Source organism: Spodoptera frugiperda, unplaced genomic scaffold (genome assembly GCF_023101765.2).
Source record: "Spodoptera frugiperda isolate SF20-4 unplaced genomic scaffold, AGI-APGP_CSIRO_Sfru_2.0 tig00001436_1, whole genome shotgun sequence".
Taxonomy (NCBI): domain Eukaryota; kingdom Metazoa; phylum Arthropoda; class Insecta; order Lepidoptera; family Noctuidae; genus Spodoptera; species Spodoptera frugiperda.
In genome coordinates, this window is record NW_026095733.1 from 17,354 (window position 1) to 35,570 (window position 18,217).

Sequence of the window (18,217 nt, forward strand, 5' to 3'; positions counted from 1 at the left end):
CGGCCAGTAGGCTCCGAAGGTATTGAGGCACCCCGTGGAATCGGAGCGCCTCAATGATGGTTGAATGGGGGATGGAGTTGAACGCGTTGGCTATATCAAACGACACAGCCAACAGTCCATCCCCTTCTTCCACGGCCTCCTTGACCTGGCCCTTGAGACGGGTCAGGGCATCTATTGTCGACCGCTGGGCTCGAAAACCGAACTGAGCGTCGGAGAGATCCGGTCCAACGTTGGCAAGATGGCGGTTGAGGCGGGCAGCTATGATCCCCTCGAACATTTTTCCGACCTCATCGAGCAGAACGATGGGCCGGTATGCCGAGGGGGAGTCCGCCGGGCGTCCGTCTTTGCGCAGCAGGCAAAGTTGCCCCTCCTTCCAGGGTTTCGGGAACCTCCCCGTTGCGAGACACGCGCTGAAGAGGTCCCGAAACCGCTCCTCCATTTGGGAGGCGGCAATGGCCACTACCCTAGCGGGGATACCGTCTGGGCCGGGGGCAGTTTTCTTTCCCCGGAGACGGACTAACGCTGTGTGAAACTCGCCTTCCGCGACTGGAGGGACCTGTACCTCCGCCTCCATATCCCGGGGGGTTCATTGCTGGAGGGGTGAAATCGGCGTTCCGGCGCGGGAACAGGGACAGCACCACCTCATCCAGCAATGAAGGCTCAAGGGTCTCGGTCACCGGGGGACCTGAGGGGCGCAGTTTGTTACGCGCCGCCCTGTATGGTCTCCCGAACCTAACCTAACCTAACCTGGCCTAACCTAACCTAACCTAACCTAACCTGGCCTAGCCTAACCTAACCTAACCTAACCTAACCTAACCTAACCTAACCTAACCTAACCTAACCTAACCTAACCTAACCTAACCTAACCTAACCTAACCTAACCTAACCTAACCTAACCTAACCTAACCTAACCTAACCTAACCTAACCTAACCTAACCTAACCTAACCTAACCTTTTTTTTTTTTTTTTTTTTGACCCTGGGAAAAATACTTTATGTATCGTCCTCCCGTCGGGGGACGGGAGGGATATGTGGGACTCTCCGGTAGAAGCCGGCATACCCACTAAAAAACCCAGGAGCACACCCGCATCGCCAGTTAGGGGGTCTGGGAGACCGGCTGAACCTTTACTACCAGAACCCCCTCGGCGGAGCCCACCTGTGGTGGCAGGCCATTACAAGCCCCTCCCTAGCATGGGAAAGGGGCATCGGGAACGGTCGTGTGCCAACCGCTCCCGTCCCGCGAGAGGTGAGTAGTGCAATGCAGGTGTAGGCGCCCCCGCGCCTAGCACCCGCTACTCACCCCGGGAGGGAGAAGACGGTTGTATTATCGTCTTCTCCTGCCGACTCTTCTTCGTCGGAGCGCTGGAGCGAGGGCGTCCTCCTCTCGCTCACGTTCCGCCGCCTCCTTCTGCGATATTACGCACTCGCAGAAAGAGGCGACCGCCGCCCATGCCTCCTCACTCCCCAGCATAGCGCGAACAATGGAAGGGAGCGAGAGGTCTGCTCCGACCGCCGCAACCAGATCTTGGCGCGGCTCGGACCACGATGGACACTCTTCCACAGTGTGCCGCACCGTGTCCGCTATCGCACCGCAGTGGTGGCACGACGGGCTCTCCTCCCGCCCGATGCGGTGCAGGTATGAGCCAAAACAGCCATGGCCTGTCATCACCTGCACCAGGCGGAAGGAGAGGAAACCAAACGGCCGCTCGAGCCAAGCCTGGAGGACTGGCCCGATGGCGTCCAGCGTTCGTCTGCCAAAGGCAGCAGCGGCAAGGTCGTCCGCCCAATGGACGACGATGGCCTCCTTGGCCTCCTGCCGCACGGCCTCCCTCACCTCATGAGCCGGGTGCTCTCCACGCGCCCTCCGCTCTGCCGTCCAATCATAGACTCTGGCGAGCACCCACGCCTCCAGCTCCCACGGAGGTGTGCCCGCCAGTGCGCATGCCGCCGCGAAGCCCACTGTGCGGTAGGCCCGCGCCACCCGCTGAGCGATAGCCCTTTGAGGCACACGAAGGGCGGTGGCATTCTCCCTTCTGTGTAGGGAGTCCGCCCAAATCGGAGCCCCATAAAGGGCCATGCTCCTGAGAATGCCGGCGTACAAACGCCGGCATCGCGCGCTGGGCCCCCCAGATTTGGCATAAGCCACGAGAGGGCATTCGCTGTTCTTAGAAGGCGCTTGGACAGCTCGGCAAAGTGCGGGCCGAAACGCCACCTGCTATCTAGAATGAGGCCCAGATATTTTATCTGGCCCTCTACGGCGACCCTGGTGCCGTCCACATAGATGTGGGCGTCGGGAGGGGGGCGCTGCCTCGGGCCGTGGAAGAACACGGCCTCGGTTTTGTGCAGCGCCACCGTCAGCCCCAGGCGGTGGATCCTGTTGGCAACCAGGGAGCCGCCCGCTGATGCCAGGTTGGCCGCCGTCGTGAAGCCCCCGCGGGCAGTGAGGAGAGTGTCATCCGCGTAACATATGACACTCGTCCCGCGGAGGAGCGTTCCCCGCAGGAGCCAGTCGAAACCAACGTTCCATAGGAGGGGTCCTAACACTGACCCCTGCGGAACGCCGGACTCCACGACGTAGCGCCGAACCTCTCCGTCTCTGTCGACAAGGACGACAGCCCTGTCTGCCAAGTAATCGGCCAGTAGGCTCCGAAGGTATTGAGGCACCCCGTGGAATCGGAGCGCCTCAATGATGGTTGAATGGGGGATGGAGTTGAACGCGTTGGCTATATCAAACGACACAGCCAACAGTCCATCCCCTTCTTCCACGGCCTCCTTGACCTGGCCCTTGAGACGGGTCAGGGCATCTATTGTCGACCGCTGGGCTCGAAAACCGAACTGAGCGTCGGAGAGATCCGGTCCAACGTTGGCAAGATGGCGGTTGAGGCGGGCAGCTATGATCCCCTCGAACATTTTTCCGACCTCATCGAGCAGAACGATGGGCCGGTATGCCGAGGGGAGTCCGCCGGGCGTCCGTCTTTGCGCAGCAGGCACAATTGCCCTTCCTTCCAGGGTTTCGGGAACCTCCCCGTTGCGAGACACGCGCTGAAGAGGTCCCGAAACCGCTCCTCCATTTGGGAGGCGGCAATGGCCACTACCCTAGCGGGGATACCGTCTGGGCCGGGGGCAGTTTTCTTTCCCCGGAGGCGGACTAACGCCGTGTGAAACTCGCCTTCCGCGACAGGAGGGACCTGTACCTCCGCCTCCATATCCCGAGGGGGTTCATTGCTGGAGGGGTGAAATCGGCGTTCCGGCGCGGGAACAGGGACAGCACCACCTCATCCAGCAATGAAGGCTCAAGGGTCTCGGTCACCGGGGGACCTGAGGGGCGCAGTTTGTTACGCGCCGCCCTGTATGGTCTCCCGAATGGATCGCCGTCTAGTGTCTCCAGCAGCTCGGCTCTCGCTGCGTCTTTGGCGGCGCCGATAGCTGACTTGAGGGCCGCCTTTGCCGCCTTGTACGCTTCGTACAGACGGTCCTCATTTGCTTCGTCTCGGTGCCGCCGGCGACGACTCCGCGTGAACTGGCGCTTTGCGGCCATGCACGCTGCCCGCAGCTGCGCCAGCTCCTCCGACCACCAATACACGGCACGGTTTGGAGGCGGACGACGAGTCCGAGGCATGCTGGAGTTACACACTTCGGTCAGAGACCCTCTGAGTTGTGACGCCGCGGCGTCAACGTCCAGGTCTAGAACGGCAGGGGGCGAAAGCCAGTCCTGTAGGAACGCGGCCTCCTTTGCAGCCTCCCGGTCCAAGCGAGTGAGAGCCCAACGTGGAAACGGGGATCGGCCCGACGACGTGGAGTTTCCCCGTCGGCTCTGGGTGGAGATTTCGAACCGAATATATCTGTGGTCCGACAGAGTCTCCACCATGTCCACCCGCCAGTTCTCCACACGTGCGGCCAGCACTGGGGAGGCAAAGGTAACGTCCACTATGGACCCACCCTGCCGCCGCACGCATGTTTGAACACTCCCCCTGTTCAAGAGGGAGAGACCAGAGGAGGCTGCCCACGCCTCAAGCGCCCGCCCACGAGCGTCGGTGGCAGAGTTGCCCCACGTCTCTGACTTGGCGTTCAAGTCCCCCAGTACGCAAACCTGTCGCGGCGCCATCCTGCCGACTACGACCGCAAGTACCCCGAGGAAATCCTCGAAGGCTTGGAGAGGGCGGTTTGGGGAGAAGTAGACCCCCACAAGGGCCAGGTCCCCCCACACGGCGGCCACGTATCCCGATCCTCTCTCTAGAAGCGAGAGGGGAGGGGAGTCTGTGGAAGACCGTGCCGCAATCGCGACTAGGCCATCCCTGTCGCCCAGCCAACGGTCGGGAATCCGGTAGGGCTCGGCAACTACCGCTACGTCCACCAACCAATCTGCCATGGTCTGCACCAGCAGGTCCTGGGCCGCTCTGCAGTGGTTGGTGTTGGCCTGTAGGATGAGATGATTGCGCCCCATTATTCAATCATCTCATCTCCCGCGTCAGCGACCGTGACCGGGGTAGCGGTGGCGGTAGCATTGGCAGCGGCAGGACGCTTTGGCGCCTGCATTTTGCCCTTCTTGGTGGGAGGAGTACACTTCCTCCCAGCCATGAAATGGTTCGCTGGGCGACCACTGGCCGCGCACACAGCACAGTGCGGCGTGGTGGCGTCACAGGACGCCGCCAAGTGCCCCGACTTGCCGCAACGGTAGCAGGTGTCTGCCCTCTCCGCGCTGGACGGACACATGTATCGGGTGTGGCCAGTGCCGAAGCACTTGAAGCAGCGCAGAGGTTGCTCCTCAAGTGCTCGGACCACAGCTGAGCTGAACCCGACCAGCAGCCGTCCTTTGGTTCTGTTCAGGACGGCCTTGGCTGCGGTGACTGGGCAGTCCACACGGGTCATGCCCAGGCCGCGGCGGCCAGTCCAGATGGTCCGACCATGCACCGCCTCGACGGAGCAGCCTCCTGCTGCTGCAATGGCCGCAAAACCTAACCTAACCTAACCTAACCTAACCTAACCTAACCTAACCTAACCTAACCTAACCTAACCCAGTAACCGACCATCTTTCGTCGCAACAACATCGCGCTCCGCGTTAAAAATTTTTTAAAATTGTACGCGTTGAGTTACAGTGCGCAAAACGTTACCATCATAATTGTGGAGTGTCATCTCAGCAGGATTCGTGTGGGCAACATCATACCTCAACGGGTTCGGGAGCAGGAAGCCGTCAACTTCAGGCCTTAATAACTCGCCAAAGGTCAGCGGAATCGTCTTACCCACATTCGACCAGACAACGGCGGTGAAGATCTATTCAACGACATCTCGAACGTTGAGATCGGTCCAGCGGCTTGGAAGATATTACGGGACGAAAATCGCCAAAACACGTGGTTTTTGAGAGGAAAATAACCTCTCTAACCTCAATTTAGCACCACGCGTTTGGAAACGACACGAGGCGTGACGTCAGGCCAGTCATCCTAACCTTAACTGAAGACTCCGAAGCCGCTCGAGGATTCCGCCGCCATACTACAACCAGCGTGGCGACTCCGCGGCACACCATCAGGTGAGCTCTGAGGGAACTCCTCAACCCAAGTCCCTAGAACCCTCGTGTTTGGTCTCATCCTACTGGGATTTTAAAGATCCTGCCGTAGCAATCAGGGGATAGCCAAACACCGTCATCAACCCTTCCCCCCCCACCTTTTTCCTCACCCCCTCTCAAAAACGTTCCCACGAAACCTCCCCCCCCTCTCCCCCTCAGAGATACCTCACCCCCGCAGAGGCCAACTTCCCCCGTTGGAGCTAGAAGGTCGAGTTTGGGCTCATCTGAAAGGGCTTTGAAAGAGGAAAAAATTGGCCCCAACAGAAAACCACATTTCCGCTCCATCATCAGGTGAGCTCTGAGGGAACTCCTCAACTATAGCTCCTAGAACCCCCGTTTTGGTCTCATCCGTCGAAGACTTTGAAGATCCTGCCGGAGCAGTCAAGGGATAGCCAAACACCTTCATCAACCCTCCCCCCCACCTTTTTACCTCACCCCCTCTCGTTAACGTCCCCACGAAACCTCCCCCTCCCCCTCCCCCTCAGAGATACCTCACCCCCGCGGAGGCTAACTCCCCCCCTTGGAGCTAGAAAGCCGAGTTTGGGCTCATTTGAAAGGGCTTGGCAAGAGGAATAAATCGGCCCCAACAGAAAACCAAATTTCCGCACCTAATATCAGCGACACCACGAACCAAACCACTCTCCACAAAAGCGCATCTACCAGGGCTCTGAACATCGAGCCGCTGCAGTGTTCGGGCTCCTCACTACACAACATACGCAGACCACCAGCGAAACTTGTAACGTGAGTCCATAAAAAAAAAAAAAAAAAAAAAAAAAAAAAAAAAAAAAAAAAGTGAATTATTGTAACTACTCAGATCTTGTAATATAAACAAAAAAAAAATATGTCGTCCAAAAACTCCGCAGTCCCATCCCGCAAGATTACCATGGACTTGGCTAAGGGCCCCAAAACCCTCAGGGAAAAGGTCCTAAAAAATACGGCCAAATCAGTGGTGTCCGAAAAGGCAGCGCGTCCATCGACCACCGAACCGATCATGGTGGCAAAGGCATGCTCAGAACCAGACAACAGACTGAGCACACCACCACAGTCCACTGCAGCAACCACACCGGAGTTCCTCACCCCTGAAGACCGCACCCGGATCTCCGAAATTGTCATCGACTGGGAGCAGTGCGGTATCTCACCCCCCCGAAAGATCGACTCGGAGGACGACAGCTCGGTGGCGTCTGTGGAGTCCCGGTCCACACAACCAGAGCATGGGAGACCAAGCATCCTCTACAGAACCCCGAGGCGGGGAACGGGGGTGGAGATGGACTTGGCCACACAGGAGGCTAACACACTGCTGCAGAAAGGAAAAGCCGCACTTGAAGCGGCTGGAAACATGAAGCGGGAGTGCAAAGCCATCGCACACGATTGCCTCCAAGGACTGTACGAGACGGCTCTGTCACTGGCAGACTCGAGGAGCCGCCACAAGTTCAACCTCGAAAAGGAGCGGTCAAGGCACGCAAAAGAACTTGTGCGGGTTGAGAGGGCTCATACTCGAGAGCTAATGAAAATGACAATGGAGCTCTCCCTGATGCGAACAGACGTCTCGGAGACGAAGAAGGAGGCGAAGGGGATCCGAGAATGGCTGGGACACGAAACCCTTGAGGCCTTCAACGGCATAAAGGAGGTCAAAGAAGAAATTAAGGCAGCGGGCCACCAAAACCAGAAGGAGCACGAGAGAACGAGACGCGAGTATCAATCCACTCCGAGGGATTCAAAACCGGATTCGGCGGGGACAGGCATATCGCGTCTGGAGTCACAGTACACGTCCATATCAAATCAATTGGACGAGCTCCGGAAGGCACTGGGAAGGCTGAAGGAAGATCTGGACCAGCCATTAATATCCAACGATACGCCACCGGAGCAGCAAAACCAGGGCGTGATGATGGAACTGCTGCTCACCACAAACGTGTTCCAGGAGGAGATGGCCAAGCTGTCTAGGCAGCTTCAAGATCTCTCCAATAGGCCTCAGGCCTCTCCTCCTCGACCTCAACCCCAGATCAACATCAAAGAGGTGCTGGAACCTATCTACGAGAGACTGGAGATTGTCTCCTCTGACCTCCGCGTTCTCCGCGACAAAGAGCCACCAACCCAAGCGCCTGCAGCCTTAAACCTGGAGGCAGAACTCGCGGTCGGAGAGGTCAGAAAGACCCTCCACAACATCGAGAAAGGAGTGGCGGACTTGGGCAGGGTGGAAAAACCACACGGACAAAACCAGGGTCCCAAAACCTTCGCCCAGGTCGCCAGCACACCCAAACCCAAACCCCCTCAGCCAAACCACACCCTCATCGTCTCATCAACGGACCCCAAGCACACAGGAGATAACGTGATCGAAAGGATCAGAACAGCCCTGGACCTAAAGACAACTGGAGCCCGTGTCGACACAGTCCGGAAGGCGCGCAACCAAAAGGTGGTCCTGAGGTGCGCGTCGAAGTCCGACTTAAAACTAATAAAGGACCAAGTACGAACAAACGAAGGGCTCAAGGTCCAGGAGCCAAAACCGCAAAACCCCCTAATATGCGTGAGGGGAGTTCTGTCCAGTTATGGTGACGCCGAAATAGTGGACCTCCTGAAGGCGCAGAATAAACACCTTCTGCAAACTGTTGCTGAAGAGGACATAACCACTCTGAAAGTCCGATACAGGAAACGTGCGAGGAACCCACATGAATGCCATCCCGTGTTGGAGCTCGCGCCGGGGCTTTGGAAATGCCTCACTCAAGCGCAGAGGGTGCACGTGGGCATCAAGCGGTGCACAGTAGAGGATCAGTCCCCACTAGTGCAGTGTACAAGGTGCCTTGCATATGGACATAATAAGACAATATGCAAGGCTGCAAAAGAGCTCTGCAGCTACTGCAGTGGAGAACACACGGTGAGGGACTGCCGCAGCAAAGCCGAAGGCAAAGTGCCCGCTTGTATTAACTGCAAGACGGCCCACAGGACCGGTGAAGACCTGGCACACACAGCATTTAGCGAAGAATGCCAGGAGCGTCAGAAATGGGATGGCATAGCAAGGTCGCGCGTCTCTTATTGCTAAGGGCGACCAAGACAATCAACAGCGGAACCAACCATACACAAACTCAACCGATCTAGACACCCAAAACCGAACACCGACAGCGAGGCTGAGGTTCATCCAGGTGAATCTCCAGCGTTCTAAGCTGGCTACGGAGGAACTCCATCTGGCGGCTCAGGAAAAAGGGATTTCAGTTGCACTAGTTCAAGAGCCCTACGTAGGAAGAAGCGGTGTAATGAAACAGAAACCCGGCACACAAGTCATCCAGTGCACCCTGAACCGACAAAAGCCAGTCAAGGCAGCGATCGTTATCTTCGGGAACAATCTCGAAGTTATCCACGACCCCCAACTCGTGTCCGAGAACGTCGTTGCCGTATTACTTAAGGCCGGCCCGTACAACTTTGGAGTGCTGTCGGTGTACTACGAAGGCGATCAGGATCTGGATCCATACCTTGACGACACTCAACATAAGATGCATCTCCTGAAAACAAATAACATACTCATAGGCGGGGACGTGAATGCCTGGAGTCAGTGGTGGGGAAGCGTCTCCGAAAACCATCGCGGAGCGTTATACAATGCGTTCCTAAACGACCGGGATCTCCACATCCTGAACATGGGTCAAACACCGACCTTCGAGGTTTATAGAGGGGACAGGTGGTGCACCAGTGTCGTCGATGTAACGGCATGCAGCCTGTCCATGCTCGACAGGGTCGAAGAGTGGAGAGTGGAAAGAAGTCTAACGACCTCAGACCACAATGCTATTACCTTTTCGGTGCGTTTGGAAAAGGCTTTGGAACCTTTAAGACCGATCACCACTCGCATCTATAACACCAAGAAGGCAAAATGGTCCAACTTCACCTCCCACTTTAAAGCCAGCCTGGCTGAAAGCGCCATCACTCCAGCCAGCATCTCGGGAGTCACAAACCCAATGGATTTGGAGACCATAATCACCAAATACACTAACAACATTCACCGGTCGTGCGAGGAAGCGATCCCGAAACTGGGGTCATCCAAACGCGACACCAGACCCCCGTGGTGGACCCCTTCTCTACACCGTCTTCAAAAAGACGCGTTGAGAAAGAAGAGAAGGATTCGGAACGCGGCACCGGCTCGGAGACAATTCGTCATCCAGGAATACGTGGCTGCTAAAAATGAGTACACAACAGCAGCAGAGGAAGCAGCCACGGCCAGTTGGAAGGAGTTTTGCAGCAAACAGGACCGGGAGAGCATGTGGGATAGCATCTACAGGGTGATAAGGAAGACAGCCAAAAGACAGAACGACGCTCTCCTTCGCAACACCAAAGGAGAGACGCTCAGTCCGGTAGAATCGGCTGAACTCTTGGCTAAAACCTTCTACCCGGACGACTCAACGGATGCCGAACAGCCATATCACAAGGCGGTGAGAAGGCTAGCGGAGGAAATAAATCCACAGGGATTGTCCGCCGATGATCCCCCTTTTTCGATCGCGGAGCTGGAAATGGTTCTTCAAAACCAAAATCCGAAAAAAGCCCCCGGCCCGGATGGCCTAACGGCGGACATCTGCACAGCAGCGATCGACTGTGACAGGGAGGTATTTCTGGCAATAGCCAATAGGTGTCTGTCGCTACCACACTTCCCAAAACAATGGAAGACCGCCCACGTGTGCATCCTTCGCAAGCCAGGCAAAGATGACTATACCAACCCAAAGTCGTACAGACCAATAGGTCTCCTATCGGTCCTGGGAAAAATAGTAGAAAAACTTCTGGTAGGCAGACTCCAGTGGCATTTCCTCCCCAAACTCAACAAGAACCAATACGGCTTCATGCCACAGCGCGGAACCGAGGACGCCCTCTATGACCTCATGGCGCACATACGTGCGGAAATCAAAGCGAAAAAGATCGTGCTCCTGATATCATTGGACATAGAGGGGGCCTTCGACAATGCCTGGTGGCCAGCACTTAAAAAACAGATGGTAGTCAAAGGCTGCCCCAAAAACCTCTACAACCTCGTCAACTCATACCTAAAAGACCGAAACATCGCGATTAATTACGCCAGAGCGACTAGCGAAAAGGGTACCACCAAGGGATGCGTACAGGGCTCAATAGCCGGACCGACGTTCTGGAACCTTATCCTGGATTCGCTACTTCAAAAAGTGTCTAGTAGGGGGATACACTGTCAGGCCTTCGCAGACGACGTTGTCCTGGTAATCTCAGACCATACGACCGGTCCCCTGCAACAAGCTGCCAACGAAACACTAGACATTGTATCGGAATGGGGTGCTCAAAATAAGTTAAGATTTGCCGCGCACAAGACCAACGCGATGGTGTTAACCAAAAAACTTAAGTACGACCTTCCGGAACTATACATGTCGGGCACACGGCTGAACCTAGTCCAAGAAGTCAAGCTGCTAGGTTTAATAATAGATCATAAACTCACATTCAATGCGCACGTATCCGCGACTTGTAAAAAGGCAGCGGACATATACAAACAACTTGCGTGTGCGGCGAGGGTGACTTGGGGTCTGAACAGAGACATAATAAGAACAATATATGTGTCGGTGGTGGAGCCCATCGTGATGTATGCGGCAAGTGCGTGGGCGCCCGCAGCTGAAAAACTGATGTCAAGAAACCAGTTTGACTCATTGCAGAGGGGCTTTGCGCAAAAGATCTGCAAAGCATATCGCACGGTGTCACTGACATCGGCACTTATTCTGTCGGGCCAACTCCCCCTAGATCTCCGGGTAATTGAGGCCGCCACCCTATTCAAGATCAAGAAGGGTCATTCCCAGGAGTTTATACCGCCGGGTCGCGAACTGGAAAGGAACGTCCACCCATCTAAAAATCCCCACCCAGCGATACTCATATCAACAGATTATGCCCGCGTAGAAGACTGGACTCCTGAAACTCTGGAGACCCATAAAATTTCCGGCCCCCAGATATACACCGACGGCAGCAAAATTGAGGGGAAAGTCGGAGCTGCCCTAACTTGGTGGGAAAATGGAAAAGAGTCCAGTTTCAGAACCTTCGGCCTGGAGCCTCACAACACTGTCTTCCAATCTGAAATGTACGCTCTCTTCAGAGCCGTCAGGTTGGTAAGAGAATCGAATGCGGCCTCCGTGAGCATCTTGAGTGACTCAAGATCATCGCTCGACCTGCTCAGGAGCCCGGTGGCCACTCACAACCTGGCACTAGAAATAAAGAAAAGCGTCCGAGAAATTAGGCAGGAGGGCAGGGAGGTGAGGTTCTTCTGGCTCAGGGCCCACGTGGGGACCGAGGGGAACGAGAGAGCGGATGAGCTGGCCAAGGAGGCAGCCCTTACAAAAGAGACAGCCGACTACACGAAGGTCCCGATATCGTACGTGAGGGGGAAGATACGAGAGAGGACAATACAGAAGTGGCAAGCGCGGTACGAAACCTCGAGCACAGGCTCGGTAACAAAAGTGTTCTTCCCGGACGTCCGAGAGGCGAAAAGGATACTCGGGGACACAGTCCTCACACCGACCCATGTACAAGTCCTCACAGGACACGGAGGATTCTCAGCGTACCTCCATCGATTCCATCTAAAGGATAGTCCTTCTTGCGTCTGCGACTCTGCTTGCGAGGAATCGGTGTGGCACCTGCTCTTCGAGTGCCCAAGGTTTAGCCCGGAAAGAATGGAGCTGGAAATAAAGATCGGTATCCAGCTAGACCAGTCCACACTCCATACCATCATGGGGAAACTAACAACAAGGAAACCATTCTTAGCATTCGCGAGCAGAGTGGCTGTCATCGCGGCAGAGGCGAACAAGACAGATGCATCCTTCCGCGGTCGGAACAGACTACCACCGTCAAACACCCCACTTACCACCACACAACAACCAGCAACCGCATCAGTAAATGCAACGCACAACGCAGCAACTGCCACTGTTGTCCCACAAACAACCACAACACAACAGACCGAAACGTCAACCACCTCAACCACTGGTAACCTACAAACCACTGCCACTACACATCCAACAACACAACAATCTGCAGCATCAGCGGCAGCAGCAGCAGTGGTGGAGCCTAGCCCGCAGCAAAACCCTAACTCCATGTCAATCGCACACCTCTTGGCATGTGGGGGAGATGGCGTCCCAGGAATCAGACTGCGGGGCGTCGCCCTCTTTATGAACAGAGAGGGAGAAAGGCTGGGCATAAGCTACTGCATCGGTACAAGCCGTCCAAGGGCCCGAATAACAATATCACCGGGCCTTGCCGCCCTGATCAACGGAAGCACCACCAAATCAACCATCAAAGGCAGCAAATATGCAGCGCTGCCACAAGTGGAAGTGGCTACTCACCGATGCCGCTTAATGCGACACAAAGGTAAGACGATCGCATTATTCGAGTGGGGGGTGGAGACTCCATTTGCACAGGCGAGCTCATTGCTTCGACAGATCGGTGAGGCAGGAGGAGACCCAGCATTCACAGCCCGCACCATAAGCGTGGACGCGATGGCAGTTGGGGGGGAGAGGGGCGAGGTCGCGGACAGGTTTGGCTGTTTAAAAGCCTCTGAACACCACGAGGTAATAGTTTATGAAGATAGAGGGGAAACTCTAAGTTTCCTCAAAGCCCCCAGGAGACTAACAGCATGCGCAGCAAGCCCTTCAACCCCAGCCACTCAAAGCGGATCCGAGCGGGCCCAACAGAAGGCAGCCGCCGATAAAGCTGAGCAGAATAAAACCAGATGCCCAGAAGATCGGGTGCAGTCGAGGAGTCGCCTGAAAGTTTTCGGCACCTTCCTTAACACTCTGCTTCCTACCGCAACCCGCAACTCAAACAAGCAAGAAACAGCCGTAGAGAGGTTCTTCTCCAGAATCGCTAAACCACCCACACAGCCAAAGCCCACACCAACCAGAGCTGATAAAGGGCAAGTCAGCCCGCCGATACTCGCCCTAAATTCGGGAGTCACGGATCACGTGAAGAGCGCCTTCCTCGAGTATGTAGCTGTCGTGAGAGCGACCAGAGAAGTCAATCTTGCGACATGCAAAAAGATCATGCAGACTTTCAGAAGAGAGACAGAAGGACTCTTAAGGGTGCTGCTCGAGGAGGCGGGGGCTGCGGTGTACGACAACTCCAGATCCATAGTTATCAAAGGGGAAATGGAGGGGTCGTACATGGCGGCCTTTAGCGAGAGTTGTGGATTCGTGTACCTGGACACGGCCGAAACGGACCGCTTGGGTAAAATTAAATTTAGTGCACCCGAAGATGACCCAATGGTGGTTACCGCCAAATGTACCAAAGTCATGTTGGAAGATAGGATCCTCGCAATGGCACAGACCATTTTAGAAAATCAGGACATCCAAGCATCATCAGGAAGTTGGGTGGTACCCAACATCAGGTGGGTCAACGGAGTGCCAGGCTGTGGCAAAACAACTTGGGTGGTAAAGAACTTCGATGGGGAGAGGGACGTTGTAGCCACAACGACAACCGAAGCTGCCAAAGATCTGAGAGAAAAGCTTGCGCGCCGCTTAGGTGACAAAATCAATACTAAGGTGCGCACTATGGCCTCAATATTGGCGAACGGGTTCAAGAACCAAGAAAAATGTTACCGGTTAACTGTGGACGAGGCTCTCATGAACCACTTCGGGTCTATAGTGATGGCGGCCAAGTTGTCCGGAGCAAGCGAACTTGTCCTCATTGGAGACATTAACCAGCTTCCGTTTTTGGACAGGGAGAACCTATTTCAGCTACGGTATACTCGTCCGGATCTAGTGGCTGGCATCACCCAGGAACTGCTCTGCACTCATCGCAACCCTATGGATGTAGCATACACCTTGAGCGACATATACAGCGGAATCTACGCCTCCAAATCATCGCTGTCGCAGGTCCACTCCCTGAGCGTGAGAGGCTACACGGGGGCGCAAATCCAGGCTACTGCCAAAAACACCCTGTTTTTGGTTCATACGCAGGAGGAGAAAACTTCTCTTGTGAACAAGGGATATGGGTCTGGAGAGGGATCGCGCCTCATGACTATACATGAGGCCCAGGGTTTGACCTGCGACAGTGTGATTATCATTAACACCAAGTCGAGGAGGCTCCAGGTTCACAATAGCGTATCACACGCTGTGGTGGCGGTGTCAAGACACACGAACAGCTGTGTGTATTATTCTGATGATGCCGAAGACGCCATAGGCCGTTTCGCAAAGAAAGCGATGGATGCGCCGACGAAAACGGTCGTCGACTACAACTTAAAAACGGCCATGCAACATCGGGACGCCAGCGTCATAGAACCTCTGCTGAAGCTGGCTGAGTCCCTGGCAAAAAGACAAACAACTTGACATCCTTTCTCCTCCTCTTTAGTATAAAATCAAATTGTAACTGCGCCGCAGAGTTTGTCGATCACACTCATTCGAGGATGTGAACGACACTCTCTGCCACGCAGACATTGTCCTCTAGAATTAAGAAGTGGTATTTTTAGTGGTAGTATAAGCATGAAATAAAGTTAAAAAAAAAAAAAAAAAAAAAAAAAAAAAAAATGGACTCACGTAGATTAATAAGTTTAATTTTAAGAAAAAGAGCCGAACACAATAATATTGTAACCAACGCAATTATAATTCTAATAAATGCATGAAAAAGGGCGCGGACGACATGTCTGCGGATTGTTTGTTTATTAAAAAAAAACCTACCTAACCTAACCTAACCTAACCTAACCTAACCTAACCTAACCTAACCTAACCTAACCTAAACTAACCTAACCTAACCTAACCTAACCTAACCTAACCTAACCTAACCTAACCTAACCTAACCTAACCTTTAACCTTTAACCTAAAAAAAACCTAACCTAACCTAACCTAACCTAACCTAACCTAACCTAACCTAACCTAACCTAACCTAACCTAACCTAACCTAACCTAACCTAACCTAACCTAACCTAACCTAACCTAACCTAACCTAACCTAACCTAACCTAACCTAACCTTTTTTTTTTTTTTTTTTTTTTTGACCCTGGGAAAAATACTTTATGTATCGTCCTCCCGTCGGGGGACGGGAGGGATATGTGGGACTCTCCGGTCGAAGCCGGCATACCCACTAAAAAACCCAGGAGCACACCCGCATCGCCAGTTAGGGGGTCTGGGAGACCGGCTGAACCTTTACTACCAGAACCCCCTCGGCGGAGCCCACCTGTGGTGGCAGGCCATTACAAGCCCCTCCCTAGCATGGGAAAGGGGCATCGGGAACGGTCGTGTGCTAACCGCTCCCGTCCCGCGAGAGGTGAGTAGTGCAATGCAGGTGTAGGCGCCCCCGCGCCTAGCACCCGCTACTCACCCCGGGAGGGAGAAGACGGTTGTATTATCGTCTTCTCCTGCCGACTCTTCTTCGTCGGAGCGCTGGAGCGAGGGCGTCTTCCTCTCGCTCACGCTCCGCCACCTCCTTCTGCGATATTACGCACTCGCAGAAAGAGGCGACCGCCGCCCATGCCTCCTCACTCCCCAGCATAGCGCGAACAATGGAAGGGAGCGAGAGGTCTGCTCCGACCGCCGCAACCAAATTCTGCCGCGGCTCGGACCACGATGGGCACTCCTCCACAGTGTGCCGCACCGTGTCCGCTATCGCACCGCAGTGGTGGCACGACGGGCTCTCCTCCCGCCCGATGCGGTGCAGGTATGAGCCAAAACAGCCATGGCCTGTCATCACCTGCACCAGGCGGAAGGAGAGGAAACCAAACGGCCGCTCGAGCCAAGCCTGGAGGACTGGCCCGATGGCGTCCAGCGTTCGTCTGCCAAAGGCAGCAGCGGCAAGGTCGTCCGCCCAGTGGACGACGATGGCCTCCTTGGCCTCCTGCCGCACGGCCTCCCTCACCTCATGAGCCGGGTGCTCTCCGCGCGCCCTCCGCTCTGCCGTCCAATCATAGACTCTGGCGAGCACCCACGCCTCCAGCTCCCACGGAGGTGTGCCCGCCAGTGCGCATGCCGCCGCGAAGCCCACTGTGCGGTAGGCCCGCGCCACCCGCTGAGCGATAGCCCTTTGGGGCACACGAAGGGCGGTGGCATTCTCCCTTCTGTGTAGGGAGTCCGCCCAAATCGGAGCCCCATAAAGGGCCATGCTCCTGAGAATGCCGGCGTACAAACGCCGGCATCGCGCGCTGGGCCCCCCAGATTTGGCATAAGCCACGAGAGGGCATTCGCTGTTCTTAGAAGGCGCTTGGACAGCTCGGCGAAGTGCGGGCCGAAACGCCACCTGCTATCTAGAATGAGGCCCAGATATTTTATCTGGCCCTCTACGGCGACCCTGGTGCCGTCCACATAGATGTGGGCGTCGGGAGGGGGGCGCTGCCTCGGGCCGTGGAAGAACACGGCCTCGGTTTTGTGCAGCGCCACCGTCAGCCCCAGGCGGTGGATCCTGTTGGCAACCAGGGAGCCGCCCGCTGATGCCAGGTTGGCCGCCGTCGTGAAGCCCCCGCGGGCAGTGAGGAGAGTGTCATCCGCGTAACATATGACACTCGTCCCGCGGAGGAGCGTTCCCCGCAGGAGCCAGTCGAAACCAACGTTCCATAGGAGGGGTCCTAACACTGACCCCTGCGGAACGCCGGACTCCACGACGTAGCGCCGAACCTCTCCGTCTCTGTCGACAAGGACGACAGCCCTGTCTGCCAAGTAATCGGCCAGTAGGCTCCGAAGGTATTGAGGCACCCCGTGGAATCGGAGCGCCTCAATGATGGTTGAATGGGGGATGGAGTTGAACGCGTTGGCTATATCAAACGACACAGCCAACAGTCCATCCCCTTCTTCCACGGCCTCCTTGACCTGGCCCTTGAGACGGGTCAGGGCATCTATTGTCGACCGCTGGGCTCGAAAACCGAACTGAGCGTCGGAGAGATCCGGTCCAACGTTGGCAAGATGGCGGTTGAGGCGGGCAGCGATGATCCCCTCGAACATTTTTCCGACCTCATCGAGCAGAACGATGGGCGGGCAGCGATGATCCCCTCGAACATTTTTCCGACCTCATCGAGCAGAACGATGGGCCGGTATGCCGAGGGGAGTCCGCCGGGCGTCCGTCTTTGCGCAGCAGGCACAATTGCCCTTCCTTCCTTCCTTCCAGGGTTTCGGGAACCTCCCCGTTGCGAGACACGCGCTGAAGAGGTCCCGAAACCGCTCCTCCATTTGGGAGGCGGCAATGGCCACTACCCTAGCGGGGATACCGTCTGGGCCGGGGGCAGTTTTCTTTCCCCGGAGGCGGACTAACGCTGTGTGAAACTCGCCTTCCGCGACAGGAGGGACCTGTACCTCCGCCTCCATATCCCGAGGGGGGTTCATTGCTGGAGGGGTGAAATCGGCGTTCCGGCGCGGGAACAGGGACAGCACCACCTCATCCAGCAATGAAGGCTCAAGGGTCTCGGTCACCGGGGGACCTGAGGGGCGCAGTTTGTTACGCGCCGCCCTGTATGGTCTCCCGAATGGATCGCCGTCTAGTGTCTCCAGCAGCTCGGCTCTCGCTGCGTCTTTGGCGGCGCCGATAGCTGACTTGAGGGCCGCCTTTGCCGCCTTGTACGCTTCGTACAGACGGTCCTCGTTTGCTTCGTCTCGGTGCCGCCGGCGACGACTCCGCGTGAACTGGCGCTTTGCGGCCATGCACGCTGCCCGCAGCTGCGCCAGCTCCTCCGACCACCAATACACGGCACGGTTTGGAGGCGGACGACGAGTCCGAGGCATG

General features: G+C 55.9%; 2 protein-coding genes across 2 annotated transcripts; both read left to right on the forward strand.

Annotated features, from left to right (window-relative positions):
• Positions 1-6,399: 6,399 nt before the first annotated feature.
• LOC126910634 (uncharacterized) lies at positions 6,400-8,592 on the forward strand. The gene has a single exon (XM_050707675.1). The coding sequence runs from the start codon at positions 6,400-6,402 to the stop codon at positions 8,590-8,592; it is 2,193 nt and encodes a 730-aa protein (XP_050563632.1).
• A 211-nt stretch (positions 8,593-8,803) lies between these two features.
• Positions 8,804-15,155, forward strand: LOC126913010 (uncharacterized). Its single transcript, XM_050707673.1, has one exon. It carries the CDS (start codon positions 8,804-8,806, stop codon positions 14,843-14,845), a length of 6,042 nt encoding a protein of 2,013 aa, XP_050563630.1. The 3' UTR covers positions 14,846-15,155.
• The last annotated feature ends 3,062 nt before the right edge of the window (positions 15,156-18,217 follow it).